We start from the raw sequence: 18,698 nt of genomic DNA, 5'->3' as shown, positions 1-18,698 counted from the left end.
TTTGGTAATGTAAAAATCCCTAAAAAAACTGATCTTTGACAATTTCAAGCAGTACTAATTTTACAAGTGTATTAACAATGTTTTTGTTATCTTGTCTTTGGTGTAAGGGGATACTTTGATATCAGTCTTTGGGCAACAGCATTTGACACTAAAAAATTGGTTTATACCTTATTCCTACTTTCATGTAGGTTAGCCAAAATTTAAGAAAGTATTTTGCACCAGACAGGTTTCTATGTATCTTAACTCCGTTATAGAATTCATTTACCCCATTATTAATTCTAATATTGCAACAGACAAGACATTTTAATGTGTCAATTTGTTTATTTAAATTTTTACCATGGATATAGTGCTACCCACATGTGTTCCTCATTCTAACCACCAAACTGTCCTCCCATCCTCTTGAAATTAAATGGTTGTATGAATTTTGTTCTTTATGGTGTAGATGTTAATCTGATTTTTTTGTGTGTGTTTCATCATTAGATGACCTTTTCACAGAACAATGGCCTTTGCAACAGGAGGGAACATTCATGTAACCCAACACTAGTTTATATTCTGTAACCATGAAGACAAAAATCTATGAAATAAAGATTTTTTTTAACAAATTATAGAAGAGAATACAAGAATAAAAAAAATCTCTACACTAAGCATGGATCCATAACTTCAATAGAACTGAACAAATTTATAAATTAGATTAACCTTAATTATTTGAACTAACTGCATTTTATATTATTTGAATTATCATCATTTCAGACAAACTTGAATATCAAGCTCAGTCTCCAGATGAAGGTGCACTTGTGTCAGCAGCTAGAAACTTTGGCTATGTTTTCAAGGTTTGCTTTGTTTATTAGTTATGTTACATTTTAAATTCTGTGCTGCCAAGGGGTACTTCTTTGAAAATGGAATAGCCACCTCTGAAGTTAATTTGGTCAGCTGGACTGTGTTAATTATGTAAAAAGTAAAATCACAAAAATACCGAACTCCCAGGAAAATTCAAAACGGAAAGTCCCTATACAAATGGCAAAATCAAAAGCTCAAACACATCAAACGAATGGATAACAACTGTCATATAATGTCTTTTCTAGAAGACCTTTCCTAGTCACATTTTCCTATTAGTCCCCTATCGACGAAGTCAAAGGGGACTTTAGGTTTGCACTCCGTCTGTCTGTCTGTCCATCCGTCAGTCCGGCAATCAGTTTTCCACACTTTTTTTCTTCGTACTTGAAGATGTTGATTTGATATTTGGTATATTGTTTTATCATGACAATTTACAGATCAAGTTCGTATTTTGTTCCGGTCTGATGATTTTGTGCAGAGTTATGGTCCTTGGACTTAGAAAATTCACCCAAATAATCAGTTTTCCACACTTTTTTCCTTCATGCTTAAAGATTTTGATTTGATAATTGGTATATAGTTTAATCTTGACAAGTTACAGATCAAGTTTAAATTTTGTTCCGGTCTGATGATTTTGTGCAGAGTTATGGTCCTTGGACTTAGAAAAATTCACTTAAATAATCAGTTTTTCACACTTTTTTTTCGTCATGCTTGAAGATATTGACTTGATATTTGTTATATAGTTTACACGACAAGTTATAGATCAAGTTAGCATTTTTGTTCCAGTACAATGAATTTTTAATCGGTATGGGACTATGTATTGCCATGCAATACTCTCAGACTGCTTGTTCAAACAGAAATGCAAAAAGTCCCAAAACCTTATGTTAAACCCTTAATACCAAAATATATCTATAAAGTATAGCAGCTATGGATTAAAATCTTTTGCTGTATTTTTGCCTCGCCTTGATGGAGTCAAAAAGCAAGACATAGGTATGCTGTTTCCCGCGGCGGCAGCGTCGACAATGTATTAGTTGTGATTAGGTCTAGTTTATGGTGAAGCACTAGTGGTAGGTCAATGATATTTGGTATGCAGTTGTATTAGCATTGGCACATCTCATTACCATGAAGATTATTTGGCCCCACCCCCTCAGTCATGGTCTATTGACTTTGAAACTCTACTTAGTTTACATGTATTAGTTTGTGATTAGGTCAGTTTATGGGGAACCACTAGTGGTAGATCAATGATATTTGGTATGTAGTTGTATAAACATTGGCATATCTCATTTCCATGGAGATTATTTGGCCCCGCCCCCTCAGTCATGGTCTATTGACTTTGAAACTTTTGCTTAGTTTTCATGTATTAGTTTGTGATTTGGTCAGTTTAAGGGGAACCGTTAGTGGTAGGTCAATGATAAGTGGTATGCAGTTGTATAAGCACATCTCATTTCCATGGAGAATATTTGGTCATTACCCCTCAGTCACTGTCTATTGACTTTGAAACTTTTGCTTAGTTAACATGTATTAGTTTGTGATTAGGTCAGTTTAAGATGAACCACTAATGTTAAGTCAATGATATTTGGTATGCAAGTGTATTGGCATTTGCAAGTTTCATTTCTACGGAGATTATATAACCCCACCCCTCATTATGGTTCATTGACTTTGAAACTTTTACATAGTTTACAAGTTAATGTTTTTTTTAGGTTTGTTTAAGAGAACAACATGAAAAGTCAATGGTATTTGGTATGCAGTTGTATTAGCATTGGCACATCTGATTTGAATGGAGATTGTTTAGCCCTGTACCTTCAGTCATGGTTCATTGACTTTGAATATTTGCATAACTTACTTGTTAAAGTATTGCTATTTTATTTTCAACATTTGCATTATCAAAATAACAAATAGGCGAGACATATCTTTGTGTTAACAGTTTATTAATTTGAATTTGAATTTCACTGCAGAAACTTTACTTAGGATTGTATATAATGTGACTTTTCTTTAAACTAATATTTAATGTTATATCTTAAAAATTTCATTAGATTTAATTTTAATTAAAATTTTTAAATCACTATTTACAGTCTAGAACACCAACAACTATAACAGTAGAGATCCAAGGTGAACAGAGAGTATATGAGTTGTTGAGTATTCTTGACTTCAACAATGTCAGAAAGAGAATGTCTGTAAGTAATTTTTTTATTTTTTTTCTGCTTTTATAAACCCTTAAAGAGTTATGCTCCTTAATTATCTCCAGCGCAAAGCAGTGCAGGGGACATAGAAATACTGGGTGTCTGTCTGGTCCTGTAAGCTTTCTAATATGTTCAATTCTTGCCAGATTTTTATGAAATTATATTAAAGGTTTAAATGAGCAGTGTCTGGGACGAATATGAAAATCAGTTTGGGTCAACTACTTTAACATAAGTTATGTCCCTTAGAAATGTAAATTCTGTAGGAAATTACATTGCTAGTACTCTCAAGTCTACGTTTCTTGTCAGATTTTTTATTAACTTTATATCAGAGATTTATATCAGTAATTATAAAAATAGCAAGATGTGGTATAATTGCCAACGAGACAACTCTCCAATGTCTTGGATGCTTTGGAAAATAAGTGCAAATCAATGATTTTTACAATATTATCTCCCTTTAAAATGTAATTTATATAGAACCTTGGAATTTAAGCACTCTCACACCTACATTCATTGTTGTTTTTTTATGAAATTTATACAAGCTAGGTCTGAAGAGTTTGATAATCAGTTCCGTTCAACTATTTTTTTCTGGAATTATAACCCTTGGAAAATGAAATTATATGGAAAATATTATTGTAAGCAATCTCATGCCTATACTTCTTGTAGGATATTTAAAAATAATTTAAAATAACCCCAAAATAAGTTATTGCCCTTGGACAGATAAAGTATGTGCATCTGCAGGGGATGTACATAGGGTTAAATTATCTAGTTCTCAATCCTTATCTTTATTATGAATATCTGGCAAAAATGCTCCTCCCAATTTCTAAGACAAAAGGGATAGAGCAGGAATAGTTTTGAAGATAAAAGTCAAAAATGAAAAAAAAGGGGTAATTATGAAATTTTCTATTGACCTTTTTACAAATGTTTGATATGTCGTAGCAATGAGCACTACAACTTTACAAATACTTAAGTTGTCTGACATCATTCTGACTATTATATAGTAATTTCAAACACACTTGTTTTATCTTCTGTTAACAGGTTATAGTAAGAAGAGAAGGTAAAATACAGTTATTTTGTAAAGGAGCTGATTCTCTTGTCTTAGAAAGAATGGATCCAAAATGTGCAGACCTAAAGGAATTGACATTACACCATCTAAATGTAAGTTTGTTACCACTTTAGGAAAATAGTTAAGTATAAATTGACAGGTATTTGTGATATATGAACCTACACAAAAGCATGGCAATGCAGGGAGGATTTTTTTGAAGTAAGTCAGTGCCAAAAAACCAAACTATCAAATACCCATTTAATTTTTATATGACCGCCAAAAAATTTTGCGGTCGTATATTGGTATCACGTCGTCGTTTGAAGACATTTGGTTTCAGGACAATAACTTTAGTTTAAGTGTATGGATCTCTATGAAATTTAACCAAAAGGTTCAATACCACAAAAGGAAGGTTGGGATTGTTTTTGGGGTAATGGTCCCAATCGTTCAGGAATTAGGGGCCAAAAAGGGTCTAAAACAAGCATTTTTCTAGTTTTCAGATAAAAACTTGTGTTTTAAGTGTATGGATGTCTCTTAATTTGTACCACATTTTACAAAAAGATATTTTCTTCAAAATTTTTTTTTTGGGGGAGGGGGGGGGGGGGATTTTTTTTTCCTCAAAAGAAAATTCTCTTCAAATATTATTTTTTTTGGAGGGGGGGGGGGGGGGTAAAATTTTTTTTCCTCAAGATTTAAGAAATTGTCAATTTTCCAAAGAAAAAAATTGGGGGTCACAATTTATTTTGCTAATTCGTTTTTATATAGTCTGAAAACAGATTTACTAAGTATTGCGCAACAGCACTGTGTATTGCACAACAGCAAGAAATCTTCAATTGAATATAAATTCAAATCATACAACCAATTTCAATCTCTTTGACTACATTTATTCTGTGTCAGAAACCTATAATGTGTAAAATATTTAATTACAATCCAAATTCAGACCTGTATCAAGCTTGAATATTGTGTCCATTTTTGCCCCAACTGTTCAGGGTTGGACCTCTGCGGTCGTATCCATCTGCACTTGGTGAAGCAGTTTATTAAGTTATACTTTTAGTGTATCTCAGTTTTAACCTTTTAACTGTTAGGATTTCATCAAATTCAACTGTTACAGTATAAGTCGTTGTATGTTGAAAACTGGAAAAGCTTGCTCAAATGTGTTGACTTACTACTTGAAGAAACTTTTATAAGAAACCAAAATCAAAAAGTAGGATGAACATTTTTTAATTAAAATTAAATTTTTATCTCCTATAGGCCTCTTGTTTTGAAAACAGTTTTTCAAAGCTACAATGTAATACTAATCTTCCTTTAATGATAAGGATCAAAGTGTAAAAATTTCATGATAATCTGAACTAGAACTAAAGTTATGGCACAGACACAACATCGTACCATTGTTCTAACAGAAAAAAAATTTGTGGTTGATTAAAATTGCTATAAATGATTCATTAATATACCCATAAAAGAGATTGAACTCTTACTCTAAACTATATTGAGCATATTTTAATATGACCCTATTATTTCAAGACTTTTATTTAGATATTGTTCAGATGATTTCAATTATACTGTTGTTGACTTAAACCACATTTTTTCCCAGGAGTATGCATCAGAAGGACTTAGAACGTTATGTTTGGCAGTCAAAGATATTCCTGATAATGTTTATGCTGAATGGAAGAAAAAACATCATGCTGCAAGGTATGACAAGATTTATGTTTATATATTAATAAACATGATAAAGGAGAGAAAACAGTTGCAATGATTTCATTTAAAAAAACAAATGCTGTCAATTTATATGATTTATACAATAATGATAATGATGATTATGATCTTAATGTTAGGAATTTTTGCTTCGCTTTACTTTAATATTGTGCAAATCTTCCAGGGGTTGTCTCTTTTGCCACAGGATAGATTTCACAAAAATAAAAACTGGCTTCAATTTTTTTCTAGCATTATTTGTATGCAGCATTTCTCTAAATCGAAAAATTTATTTCACATCTTTGTCCATTGTTCATCGGAATTATAAATAGAAGCAGAATTTCTGAATTAAAAGTAATAAATATTTTTTTTTTATTTATAACAACACTTTTATACTCTAGTAGAACGTCTTCTAAAGGGAAACATCTCAGATCAAGAAATGTATGGGCCCTATTCAAAAGAAGTATATTAGTAATTTTTTTCTCAAGAAAAAGCAAGTCTTTAAGTTATGAATTACTAAATGAATGTATTTGTATTTTAGCACTGCTATGGAAGACAGAGATGACAAGTTACATGAAGTTTATGAAGAAATTGAGAAAAATTTGGTATTGATAGGTGCTACAGCTATAGAAGATAAGTTACAGGATGGGGTACCAGATGCAATAGCAAACCTTGCTCTAGCAGGGATTAAAATTTGGGTGCTTACAGGTGATAAACAAGGTAAGAACAAGATACCAAATGCCATAATATTATAATTAAGGTTTAATGTAGTAAGTTTTAAAGGAACAGGTTTAAGAACTTTTCTACCAGCTGATAATATATGAGCTATATACTATTTTTATGTTCCAATCTTTGTTCATGTTGTCAAAAACTTTATAGACAGATCAAAATTGGTAATCATTAAGAATAAATACAAATAACGGCTACCGGTAATTGATGGGCTGTTTATTTGTTTCCGGAACTGCAAAAAGCATTGATAACTCGTGTCAGCTGATCACTGATTGTTTATTTGTTTCAGAAACTGCAATAAACATTGGTTATTCATGTCAGCTGATCACAGATGAAATGGAGGAGATTTTTATCGTTGATGGTGAAACTTATGAATCAGTTGAAAAACAAATGAAAGATGCACTACAAAATATAAAAAAGATCAAACATGAAAATAAAACCCAAAAAGAAGAGGAAGTAGGGGTGGCTTTTGCCAATGGTGGAGTTTATTATAATGGACGAAAAGCAGACGTCAGTCCTGACCTGCCTCATACTGACGAATTTGCTTTGGTTATAAATGGACACAGTTTGGTAAGAATTTAAACACTGGATTTTTTTTTCAACCATACAAGAAGTACTTGAAAAAATTCATAACATGAAGTATATTTTTATGGCCCCGCAACAAAGATGTCGGGGCCATATAATTTTACCCTTGTCCGTCATTCCGACATTCCGCAACAAACCATTATACAGATTTTTTTCTAAACACCTTCAGATATTGGGCTGATAACCATGATGAGTTACAGATCAAGTTAAAGTTTCGTTCCACTCTGCTAATTTTTGCCGAAATTACGAGCTTTGGACTTTGATAAATTGTTGAAAATCACATTTATACAGACTTTTTTTCTAAATGCCTTTAGATATCGGGCTGATTTTTGGTATGTATGTTAACCATGATGAGTTACAGATCGAGTTTAAGTTTCGTTCTGCTCTGCTGATTTTTGCCGTAATTACGGGTTTTGACCTTTTGGTATGTGAGTTAACCATGATGAGTTACAGTTCAAGTTTTAAGTTTCGTTCCGCTCTGCTAATTTTTGCCAAAATTACGGGCTTTGGACTTTGATAAATGGTTGAAAATCACAGATATACAGACTTTCTTCTATACGTCTTCAGATTTTGCGCTGATTTTTGATATGTGAGTCTACAATGATAAGTACAGGTCAAGTTTATGTTTCGTTCAGATATGCTGATTTTCATGTCGTTTCAACACATCTTCAGTACATCCACTTCCTGTTTGCTGATAGTTTGAAATTTAACTACTCATTGATCAAGGAAATTTTTCATCAAACTAGTATTGGTCTTGAGAGCTGGATACTATCCATGCATGTTTGTGTCCACATGTGTTGTTGAAATTGCAGATTTTTCAACTTTTTGAGACGGGGCCATTCGTGTCGTTCCGACGCATCTAGTCTTTGTATATAAAAATACCAAACATATGATTTTTTTTTTATAAAGCAAACTGTATACTAAGAAATATTTATGTAATGTTATTTATATAAAATTTAGCATTTCGATAACATACTTTTACATTTTTGTTTCTAAAATTCTCTATATATGTTAATTTTGCACTGCTTTAGTTTTTATTAGATTCTTACTGTGAAAATATACATATACCGCTGAATGAACTTTCAAATTTTTTGTCAGCAACCAAAGAATATTTACTGTACAATGTATTTTTAATATGTTGACATGAACTTACTGACAGAGACTTGCACATTTTGAATGAACCGTTACAAAAATAGTTTAATGGGGTTACAGTAGTTTAAGATTGCAGTACTCAGCTATCTCCCTTTTTCAATGTTCAGTTGAAAAGAACTGCGAAGTATGGCAGTCCTTTTGTGTTTTGCACCAGGCATGGGCGACACAACTGGTTTTTTAATTTTCCTTAAAGTTTGGTATATTTGTTATTCTCCCTTTAGAAAAAAATGGAATCGATGCTTGGAGAAAACATTTTATTTGAAAAAATAACACAGACTTTTATTTGAGCATAACTTTATTGAACATATGTATGCCAATCAACTATTATACCCCTCACCCCTCCTCATTCTGAGGATTTTAGGTAGGTTGCTCTTCATCTGTCACCCTTTTGTCCATCCAATGAAATTTTTGTCACATTTTTCACACAAACTTCATATCAGAGCTTCCTGAAATTTGGTATCAAGCTTCATGTGAGCATTCTATACTGTGTTATCACATCAATGCCTTGACATCTTCTTCAATGAATACCTATAATTTATATAGTTTGGGTTTTATTAGTGAGCAATAGCTGTCAGTACTGATTGTTTATTACAAATATTTGTTCAATCTTGTTGTGAGATCAAGGGACTAAAAGTACAAACTAGTGAGAGTAATGTTAAATCAGAAAACATATTTCAGTGGTATTTTAAAAAAACGTGTACTACAAATTTGAATACTGATGTATGTACTTTTGTATTTTCAGATTCATGCCTTGCAACGAGATATGGAATTACTATTGTTAGAACTAGGCTGTTCTTGTAAAGCTGTGATATGCTGTAGAGTCACACCTTTACAGAAAGCTATGGTTGTTGATCTAGTTAAAAGGAACAAAAAATCTATAACTTTAGCTATTGGTGATGGGGCCAATGATGTCAGTATGATTAAAAGTAAGTAATATTGAATTTTAGGTCTAGTTTTTTGGATACAAAATTGTTGTACTTTGTTAGTATTGCTTAGCAGTACAGAAAATGTAGCAAAATATCTGTCCTTGATCAAATATTATTATAACGAAGCATAATGTACATTTTGTATGATACGATGATGTTACAGATTACGGTATGTCATAATAATTTACAATCAGTAAAAACTGTGAAAATCTGCACTATTTTGTGCAATTTATCATACTTGCTGCTAGAAATAAAAACTCCTGCATTCTTTGATTAACCAAATAAAGCTGTGATCTTCATTTGTTCTTCACTGTTCAATGTTAATGTATGATTGCAAATTACAACAAAAACCATATATGTAAACCAATTTTTTTACAAGTGGTCAGTTTAGTTTGAACTTGATCATAACCAGTTAAAATTACATTTGTATTTACTGGTATATAAACAATTGTCTGGGTTTGCTTTACTTTTGGTCCTTTTTGGTTGTAAGTTGGACAACATCTGAATATAATGAATGTTGTTTGTTCATCACTGTCATATTTGTTTTTATGTTCCCGCAATAATTATGCCCCGCAACTGAGAGTTGGGAGCAAATTGTTTTACCCCTGTCCGTACATCAGTCTGTGCGTCCTTCTGTCAGTCTGTCCCATTATGGGTATATAGCTATTCCAGATAACTTCTCCTACAGTTGGAATGCTAGGAAGTTTTCACTTTGCTGGCTGTTTGTACGTATATTGAAGGTGTGCATGTGGTCAGGGTTTTGATTTTTTATTGATATTTGCTCTTTTGGGAGATAGTTGAACTTTGTCATTTTTGGAGTATATACTTGCATAAGAGGGGCATAGAGTTTCTGGATAACTTCTCCTACAGTTTGAATGCTAGGAAGTTTTCACTTTGCTGGCTGTTTGTACATATATTGAAGGTGTGCATTTTGTCAGGATATTGATTTATATTAATATTTGCTCTTTTGGGAGATAGTTGAACTTTGTCATTTTTGGAGTATATACTTGCATATGAGGTGCATAAGGGTTTCCGTATAACTCCTCCTACAGTGAACCATAGACCTATGTGCTCCCATGCTGAACTTTGTGTATTTTAAAATAACATTTTGCATCTGTGGGGGCATCATTTGTGTCTCCCAGACACAATAATATCTCAAAGAAAGTCCTACATTGACTTTGTTATAATACAGTTACTTCAGAGTGGAGTGCAGGGGCATCACTTTGTCTAGTTTGTAAATTGTTTTGTTATGAATTAGGCCGTTAGTTTTCTAATTTGAATTGTTTCACATTTTTTCATGTCTGGGCCTTTTATAATCTACTATAAGGATAGGTTTTTCTCTTTGTTGAAGGCTGTAAGTTGACGTATAATTACTTATATTCACTAATGGAACAGGGGGGGCATTAAGTGTTACCCTTGTCTGTCTGTATGTCTGTACGTACATCCCGAAATTGGTTTCTGTTTTCTAACTTCAGTTTGCATCAACCAAATGTTATTAAACTTATTCTTAGTGCTTATTACCACAGAACTCAGATCAAGCTTGAATTAAGGTGGCCTCACTTTTATTGTTCTTGAGTTATGTCCCTTTATAACGTTATATGCAAAGGGGGGCATCATTTGTGTCCCATGGACACATTCTCCGTCAATTTTATTCATATTTTGGAATTTTGATAATAACGAACCCATTAATTTCTGAATTTACAGTACTTTCTAATATGAATTAAAAAAAAACAAAATGTTAATGAGGGGCATACATTAATAAGACAACTACCTAATGATACAAATTACCAAATAATCTTCAGGAAAATATCTGTGGTCACCGCTGCCTATAGACATGTGTGAAGAACTTGAGTTAGATCTGGAGTGAAATAAAAGTTGAATAGATAGAAGTAGAAGTAAAACAAGGGGAGGGATGAAAATAACTGGACCTTCTGTCCACACCTCTAAAAATTGATTTTAATGATAGTTCAAACAATAGTAAAGTCATAATTTAACCATTAAATATATTATCTCTATTTTTCTAGCTGCACATATAGGAGTTGGAATAAGTGGTCAGGAAGGAATGCAGGCTGTTCTGGCCAGTGACTATTCAATCTGTCAGTTTAGATACTTAGAACGCTTGTTGTTAGTGCATGGACGATGGAGTTATTTCAGAATGTGCAAATTTCTAAAATACTTTTTCTACAAAAACTTTGCATTCACATTATGTCATTTCTGGTATGCATTCTTCTGTGGATTTTCAGCTCAGGTAAGTCTTTATTTTTAAGTAGGACAAAATGTGTATGTGGTCACCAGCAAGGTCTAAAAATGGCAGATGTAGTGACTTTTACAAAAATCTTCTCCTTTAAAACTACTTGGCCAAATTTATTCAAACTTGACCACAATCACCATTGGGGTATTTAGTTTAAAATATGGGTGATAGAAATGTATTGTCAAAATGTGAACATGGATTTATTTACCTCTTTTTCTGATGTTTAATGAAAAAGACTAATTGATGAAGACATAATCTTTCAATCAAATTAATTGAGGTTTGGAGCTGGCATGTCAGTAACTGCTAGTAGTCCTTTGTTCATTTATTTATCATTGTCATTTTGCTTAGTTTCTTTTGTTATCTATTCTGACAATGGACTCTGACTTCTTTTAAACTGAATTTTACTGTGCGTATTGCTGTGTTTCTTTTGTCTACATTGACTAGAGGTATAGGGGGAGGGTTGAGATCTCACAAAACATGTTTAACCCCGCCGCATTTATGTGCCTGTCCAAAGCCAGGAGCCTCTGGCCTTTGTTAGTCTTGTATGTTTTTTAATTTTAGTTCATTTATATGTTTTGGAGTTTAGTGTGACGTCCATTTTCCCTGAACTAGGACACAATTTTACTTAGGGGCCAGCTGAGGACCACCTCCGGGTGTGGGATTTTCTCGCTGCATTGAAGACCCATTGGTGGCCTTCGGCTGTTGTCTGCTCTTTGATCGGGTTGTTGTCTCTTTGACATATTCCCCATTTCCATTCTCAATTTTAATGATAACCAAAGTAACGTGGGCTTTATTCTTAAATCATATGTTATAGCATTCCAGTGGTCATATGAAGTACATTTACCAGACTCATATTGGGTACTGAGCAGATAAAACTATAGAACTTTCTTTGAATATGTGCTTGAAAAGAACAAATTTATATAAAAAAAATATATATGTATAATTTCCCTACATTGATAGGAAGTTCAAAATTTTTATTTTGCATGGGTTAACATTTCTATGTTTGACTCTGACCTCTCAAAAGAAAATCTCAACATTTGCCCCTTGTCGAAAATCTTGTGAGTAATTATACAATTATATTTTTCAGACATTATTTGATCCATACTTCATCACTTTTTACAATGTAATGTATACCTCACTGCCTGTTTTGATGATGGGAGTATTTGATCAGGTAAGAAATAAATATATATGGTAATGGTAGTTTTATTATTATTGTGGAAAAGACATTATAGACTTTAGATTTTAAATTCCATTAGAAATATATATGTCTTTGAAAAAAAAAACAGACAAAAAAAATATCAGAGCATGTCCCCTTACCTTGCATAAGTTAGCCATCTCCAACTGAAAAAGACCATTTATTTATTATATAAAAATGATGTATGCAGTGTACAGTTATGATAAAAGTTTTATCAAGAATATGAAAGTCACAATCTTTTAAAGAGGTTTTTCCAAAGGAAAAATATGGTTATCCATTTGTTGAAGTATTGCAGGCTGCTGGCAAGCGACAGCCAACAGTTTCGGTGCAATAACTTTTGAACTGTTCAACCAATGCTTTTTATATTTTAATATGTTGTTACCGATTGACAAAATTGAGGTCAAGTTAGATATATTGAAGATTTTCACTTTTATCGTAATTCAAGAACAGGAATTATTGTCCTTGTTATATTGGAAAATGACCTTGATAGATTGGACAATAGGCACACAATATGGCAGATCAAACAAGCCTGAAAGTGCATTCAAGAAAATTAAGTTCCATATGAGCAATTTCAGTTGTAATAAATGCACTGATTTCTTTATGGCTCACAAGAAAATTAAAATAGAATCCTACATCTGCAAGATAATTGGTTGAAATATGCATAGTTTTTGGTTTGACTGATATTTCATTTGTATCCTTTATGACAATGTATTTCATTTGTATACTTTATGACAATGTATTTCATTTGTATACTTTATGACAATGTATTTCATTTGTATCCTTTATGACAATGTATTTTATTTGTATCCTTTATGACAATGTATTTTATTTGTATCCTTTATGACAATGTATTTCATTTGTATACTTTATGACAATGTATTTCATTTGTATCCTTTATGACAATGTATTTCATTTTTATCCTTTATGACCATGTATTTCATTTGAATCCTTTATGACAGAATATATTTTATTTGTAGGATGTGAATGAATACTATTCCCTTCGTTACCCCAAGTTGTATGCACCAGGTATAGAAGACTCAATGTTCAATAAGAAAGTATTTGCTTGGAGTATTGCTGAGGGGTTTATAACGTCTTTAGTTTTATTCTTCATACCTTATGGTGCCTTCCATGATGGTCTTGGTCGCTCAGGAACAGATCTAGCAGATTCTCAATCATTTGGAGTTGTTGTAGCCAGTATTTTAGTTGTAGCTGTCAATCTTAGGGTAACTATATTTTTATTTATATATATATATATATATATATATTTTTTTTTTTAATAAGAAACCAAGGGGGCATAAGTTGAAGAAACACAATGGCTTGGTTTTAATTTTGAGTTTTTTTCCTTTTATATACCAAAGGCTTGAATGATACGTATATATGAACGGAAATATTAATGAGTAAACAACCCAAGTAAACAAGTCAATATATGAACATGAAACAGAATTTTACAAATATAAGGCTTTAAACAAAGAAGAAAAACTTGGGCCCTCCCTTATTTTTTTTTTTTTTTTTCATAAGTTTTTCTGAATTTTTACTACTGTTCCCTTTTTTAAACATGCTGGATGCCCCATTATCTAAAACTAATTACTATGTTGTGTATAAATGATGTATTAGATCTCAACCTGTAACATGGATCAGAAAGAGAAAACATTATGCTGTGAGGCTTTAAAATAGTAGTAAATATAAATGATAAGTCAATTAATCGGTCAATTATTAATATCATGTTTATATTTTTCAGTGTGGAATGGATACATCCTACTGGACAGGATTTAGTCATGTTGTGGTCTGGGGAAGCTGTATCTTTTACTACTGTTTCATCTTAGCTTTCTATGCCCCAGTGTTCAACTACGTCTATCAAGGCGCTGCATACCAAGTTTTTGGGTCGCCTAATTTCTGGTTTTGCCTGTTATTAACAAATGTTGTATTACTAATGCCAGTTGTGGCTTACAGATATTATATGGTTGATACAAAGCCAACACTTTCTGATCGTATTAGATTAAAGCAGAGAATGACTGCGTCAAAGTCCAGATCTAAAGATCTCCATCTAAGGAGAGCATCAACAATGAGAAGGAGTACACGTTCTCTGCGGTCTGGTTATGCATTTTCACATTCTCAAGGTTTTGGAGAATTAATCACAAGTGGAACTAACATGAGACAAAGAGCTCCAGAAAATGTGAAATTGACGAATGTAAAAAAACTTGACCAAAATAATGATCAGAAAAATACATTTCAAAGTAGTCCCAGGAAAGAGACCAGCTCAATACTTCATGATAATCATAGTCACCATGAACATCATGATCATGATAAACATGTTTTATTTTGTGAAAAGTTATGATCATATTTGTGAGACATTATAATCACATTTCTATGATCAAATTCATGTTCATTATTTTTGTATTCAATGTTGATTGTTGCATCTTGTTATGTTCATTTAAAAGGTAGATGCCACTGAGTGCATTTTGCAGTAAGATATAACATGTACCATTGTGAATTTTTTTTCCATTTCTGTTCTTTTCTGAAGAAAAAAAAATGTCTTAAATCTCCCTTCGCTGGAATATTTCTTGGTTTTATTAACTGAAGTTGTATAAAGATAGGAATATTACTAAAAGCTATTTTTTTTAATCTTGTCAACAAGAATTTTTTTGAACTAAAGGTTTTAGCCACTTCAATTCTCATACTTAATTCTTCCATTATCCAATATTATCAGATCTGCATATTATAGAAGTACTTTTTTCATATTAATTCGTCTTAAGATATGTTTTTAAAAAGAGACATTTTCTCTTAGCAAAATAAATTCTGTACAATATTTAATCCTGTACTCTTTTAAAACTGTTTTTGTAAGGGGAAAGAGGAATAAAAAAGAGGTGCTTAACTGTCTGAAGGAAAATATAAACAACAAAATATCAGAAATGTCTTTGAAACAGCTTGAAAAAGGCTTTATCATTAGCTCTGGTAATTTCAACTGATTAACCCTAGTTGGGGTTTAGATTTGCCCTCAGCAAAGATTTTGTTAAAAAGGATTTACTGGTATTTGATAGTAAGTGACTATCCTCCTACAAAAAACAAAGCAAACATACAAATACAAAAGATAAGTCTGTTTTTACTTACACCATTCATGATGTATTAATCAATAGTGGAAGATCCTTTATATAGATATTATACAACAAGATAGTAAAATATTTAAGTTAAAACATTGATTATATTAAAGATCAATCCTTGCAATTGAAATTCATTTTATGTATATTGAAGTTGATTGATTGGTTGTGTAATTGTCCCATTTCCTGTCAGGGGAGCTAACTCATTGTGATATTAAAGATGTATATTTTATACATGTTGTTACAGTTGTTATAAATCATTGTTATTTATATATGTATGTAAATGTATGTAGCTGCTGAGCCCTCTAGTTTTATATATTCATGGTCAGATTAATTTTTCACAAATAAATCCAATATTTATATATATATGTATATAATGTGCAAAGTGTTGATATATTATGTATATGTATAGAATATTTATTTTTAGAAACATAATATCAAACTGTTTCTGTAACAGTCTCAAGGAAGTTTTAGTTGTTTTGTATTTATCAGTGGTATTATACTGAGGGATGACACAAAACAGCTGTAAACAGTTGATGTATTTACCCATTCAACATTTTAATGTATTTTTTAAATGAAATTTCTATGCATTGTAAATGGATTTTATTTTCATTGTCTACTTTCGTAAAACATATTATCTTTATCAATTGTTTTGTTCTATTGAATTTAAAAGAAGTTATATTCGTGTTCATTATATCATTTCTTGTGCATCAATTACTTTGAGAAATCCAAATTAAATAGAATTACTGTTTTAATTGAAATTGTCATGTTTTATCTGTGACCTCTATAATAATCCCTCTTTTGGTCTTCATCTAAAAGTTAAGAATCTTTAACTTACATCTACATGTACTTGGTAATAGCTATTTACAGTTTACACGGCATTTAGAAATACCATTGAAAAAATCATTAATGTGCATCTCTTTGTGCATTTTGCTACTCAATCCCAGAGTAATATTGAATGAGTTAGTTTTGTTAATGATTGAGAAACAGATATTCATTTGAGCTTAGTTTCAACTGATTTTGAAATTTCAATCTAGTTATCTTATTCTTTAAATAGTTAATGAACTCTCAATGGTGTTTATGAGCAAGGTCTAAAGTAAGTAATTTTTTATTAGACGATATATGGAGTCCTAGTATTCAACATGCTAAACTTTTGAAAGGAGAACTGAATAAAACCAAATAAATGAAAAAAAAAATTGTTAGTTAAAATAAAGGTTTTGTCAACACCACCATCATACAACTGTGACTTTCAGATTCTTGTTGCAGATTAAAACATTGTTGAACTCACTCGACTAGTTAACAGAGGAACTTTTTTTTTAAATAAAAAAATTAGTTTGGTACATTAAAAAATAATATGTCTTATCCATTGAGATTTCAATTATTTTTTTAAAGTTTCTGATATTTTAATGCCTGTCCATCTTAACTATGCAATTGTGTGGTAATATTTATTTGTATTAAAAATAACTAGTTAACCTTTTGGCAATGTACATTTTAGATTTCCTCTGATTGACAGTTTATGGGTGATTTTAAAAAGTTATGTGTACAAGACAAATGATGTGTCTGCCCTTCATCAACCTGTAAATGATATCATTTTAAAGAACCATCTTACTGATTGTTTTAAATGCTCTAGGAGTGGAGTTGATTTATACTACGAAAGCTTTAAGTTAATTGTCACATGAAGGGAGGCAACTGTCTTCCAATTTTGATGCGAATTCTCTGCCTATTGGACATAATAAATATATTGGAATTTGTAGAGAATAGGCTTTCAAATTCCTAATAAGTCTCATCAACTATCTCTTTTCAGATAGAAGTGAGATCAAAGGACTATTCTATTTAAACATACATGGGGCCATTTGAAATTCTTGGGACGAAATGAAAAGTATAATATGCAAAATATGTCATACTTGAAAAAACATAACAGTGAAACCTGTCTAAAACCAAATACCCCTTTGAGACTTACTATTTTGGAAGGATAATAAACAAGTTGGATTTACACCTATTTTGAGCCACGATTTTACTCTAACTGACGTCATTTTTGCTCAGATTGACATGATGGCACTTGCAAATTAATCTGTTTTGGTCTTTGACAACTGCTTTCTTTTGTCAATTGCGGGAAATATTGATTATCCTTTGTTGTTGGACAAACTTGAGATTTGTGTATTTCATTTTATACAATAAAGTAACTACAGAAAATGAATTGCACATCCTGATAAACTAAGTTCAGTATAGACAAGTATAGACAAGTTGGTTTTAAACAGTTTCACTGTATATGTAAAGTAATAATGGAAGTGGGAATGTGTCAAAGAGACAACAACCCAAATAAGTATTTTTTTATATAAAGTTTTCTCTTTTTTTTTAAAGACAGTTGACATATTTTTTGTGTTCAGGTAAATTTCCTAATTGTGTTTTTGTTGTTGAATCACATATCATATTTGTTTATTTATTGCCAAAGATCACATTCTTTATTTCTCACATCTACTCAGTGTTCATATTTTTCCATGACTGTTGCCATGGCTATTTAAAGTCTATATTTTTAATATTTTATTATTGCTGTTGCAGTGCAATATTGGTTTAAGAAGTCTTTCTTTTATTTCACTTTGTCCTGAAATTTTGTTACTAAATATAATATAACAGTGATCAAATGAAACAAACTAATCTTATTATATGGATCATTACAATCAAGTTATTCTGTATGAGGGTCTGGTGGGTGTCCTTCAATTCTTTATTCTTTTAATTTTTTAGACTATTTTTCTCTATACTTAATTTATTCCCCCCCCCCTCCCCCCCCCCCCCCCCCCCCCCCCCATGCTTTATAATTTACCACTCAATTACTCTCTATTCTTTTTTTTTTATGTCCACTTTTCTCTATCCTTTATTACTTTTGCCCATTATTCTGCTCTTTCTGCCCTTTATTATCTATACTGAAAACCTCCTGTACGGAAGATATTGTTTCAAAGTAATCTATGTGTTAAACACATTCTTGAATTTAAATACTGAATACATTTTTATTTTGTAAATTAAAAGTT

The 18,698-nt window shown here is 31.5% G+C and overlaps 1 protein-coding gene across 4 annotated transcripts in view; it reads left to right on the top strand.

Moving 5' to 3' along the window:
* Positions 1 to 16,427, top strand: part of LOC127735560 (phospholipid-transporting ATPase ID-like) — a 93,234-nt gene extending 76,807 nt beyond the window's left edge. For all 4 annotated transcript variants that reach the window (XM_052245789.1, XM_052245791.1, XM_052245790.1 and 1 more), the window contains 11 exons: positions 751 to 830; positions 2,904 to 3,005; positions 4,047 to 4,166; positions 5,642 to 5,739; positions 6,281 to 6,459; positions 6,758 to 7,038; positions 8,948 to 9,131; positions 11,156 to 11,379; positions 12,470 to 12,553; positions 13,555 to 13,800; positions 14,316 to 16,427. In XM_052245789.1, coding sequence (XP_052101749.1) covers positions 751 to 830; positions 2,904 to 3,005; positions 4,047 to 4,166; positions 5,642 to 5,739; positions 6,281 to 6,459; positions 6,758 to 7,038; positions 8,948 to 9,131; positions 11,156 to 11,379; positions 12,470 to 12,553; positions 13,555 to 13,800; positions 14,316 to 14,912 — 2,195 coding nt within the window. In that variant the 3' untranslated portion in view covers positions 14,913 to 16,427. The remainder of the gene's footprint in view (positions 1 to 750; positions 831 to 2,903; positions 3,006 to 4,046; positions 4,167 to 5,641; positions 5,740 to 6,280; positions 6,460 to 6,757; positions 7,039 to 8,947; positions 9,132 to 11,155; positions 11,380 to 12,469; positions 12,554 to 13,554; positions 13,801 to 14,315) is intronic.
* Positions 16,428 to 18,698: the final 2,271 nt, after the last annotated feature.

This window comes from Mytilus californianus, unplaced genomic scaffold (genome assembly GCF_021869535.1).
Source record: "Mytilus californianus isolate M0D057914Y unplaced genomic scaffold, xbMytCali1.0.p SCAF_3, whole genome shotgun sequence".
NCBI lineage: Eukaryota > Metazoa > Mollusca > Bivalvia > Mytilida > Mytilidae > Mytilus > Mytilus californianus.
The sequence above is the reverse complement of the archived record's forward strand: the minus strand, read 5'-3'. Positions and strand labels throughout refer to the sequence as shown.